The 1,164-nt window shown below is 33.8% G+C and overlaps 1 protein-coding gene across 1 annotated transcript; it reads right to left on the bottom strand.

The window, feature by feature from the left end:
- Nucleotides 1-4: 4 nt before the first annotated feature.
- On the bottom strand, nucleotides 5-919 carry LOC144219068 (olfactory receptor 6C6; the record flags this gene model as incomplete). Its single annotated transcript, XM_077749048.1, has 1 exon — nucleotides 5-919. A coding segment is annotated over exon 1 (915 nt), but the record flags the coding sequence as incomplete, so codon positions are not given.
- Between the last annotated feature and the right edge of the window lie 245 nt (nucleotides 920-1,164).

Raw genomic sequence — 1,164 nt, 5'->3', positions numbered from 1 at the left:
ACATCTTTTGTAACATATCTCGGAAGACTTCTTTCACCTGCTGGTTCCTTAGGGTATAGATGAAGGGGTTTAGTAAAGGGGCAACTGAAGTATACAGCAAAGCTACACCTTTGGATAAAGTCACTCTTTCTTTGGCAGATGGTTTAATATACATAAAGATGCAGCTCCCATAAGTCATAGAAACAACAATCATATGGGAAGTACAGGTGGAAAAAGCTTTGCTCCTTTGCTGTGCTGAAGGGAATTTGATAATTGTCCTAAAGATGCAACTGTAAGAGAGAATCACCAACACCAATGTGATCACAAGTGTCACCACAGCGAAGATGAAAGACATCAATTCTAGGACACGTGTATCTGTGCAGGATATCTGCAGGATAGGCGAAGTTTCACACATAAAGTGATCAATTATTTTGGAAGCACAGAAATCCAGCTTGAGTCCCATGACCAATGGAGGAAAGATGATTAGGAATCCAGTTACCCAAGAGGAAAGTACAAGTTGATAGCACACTTTGCTGTTCATAATGATTGGGTAATGCAAGGGTTTACAGATGGCAACATACCGGTCGTAGGACATAGCAGCCAGAAGGTAAAACTCTGTAACTCCCAGTAAAAGAATAAAAAATAATTGAGCTGCACAATTATTATATGAGATGGTTTTTTCTCTAGTCACAATGGTTATCAAGTATCTGGGAATACACACTGTTGTGAATATGATTTCCAAAAATGAGAAATTACGGAGAAAGAAATACATTGGTGTCTTGAGGCGAGGATCTAGCAGAGTAAGGAGGATAATGATTAAGTTCCCCATCAAGCTCAATATGTAATTAAGAAATAGAAACACGAAAATCACAATTTGCAATTGTGGGTCATCTGTCAATCCTTGGAGAATGAAATCTATTTCCATTGACCGGTTTTTCATTTTTCTTTCATGAGGAAAGAAAGAAAAAATTAAACATATATATATGTTTATAAAAAATAAAGCATATATATGAATATAATGTATATGAGTATAGTATAAATTAGCCTATATATATACATTAATCCTTATATATATATAAGGATAAATACATAAAACCTAAATATATATATGTTAGCCTAAATGCATATAAATTAACTTAAATATATATAAATCAACATAAATGTATAAACTAAATAACTATATTA

The sequence above is a fragment of the Crocuta crocuta genome, unplaced genomic scaffold, assembly GCF_008692635.1.
Source record: "Crocuta crocuta isolate KB4526 unplaced genomic scaffold, BGI_CrCroc_1.0 C28489068, whole genome shotgun sequence".
NCBI lineage: Eukaryota > Metazoa > Chordata > Mammalia > Carnivora > Hyaenidae > Crocuta > Crocuta crocuta.
This window is presented reverse-complemented; position numbering and strand designations above follow the sequence as displayed.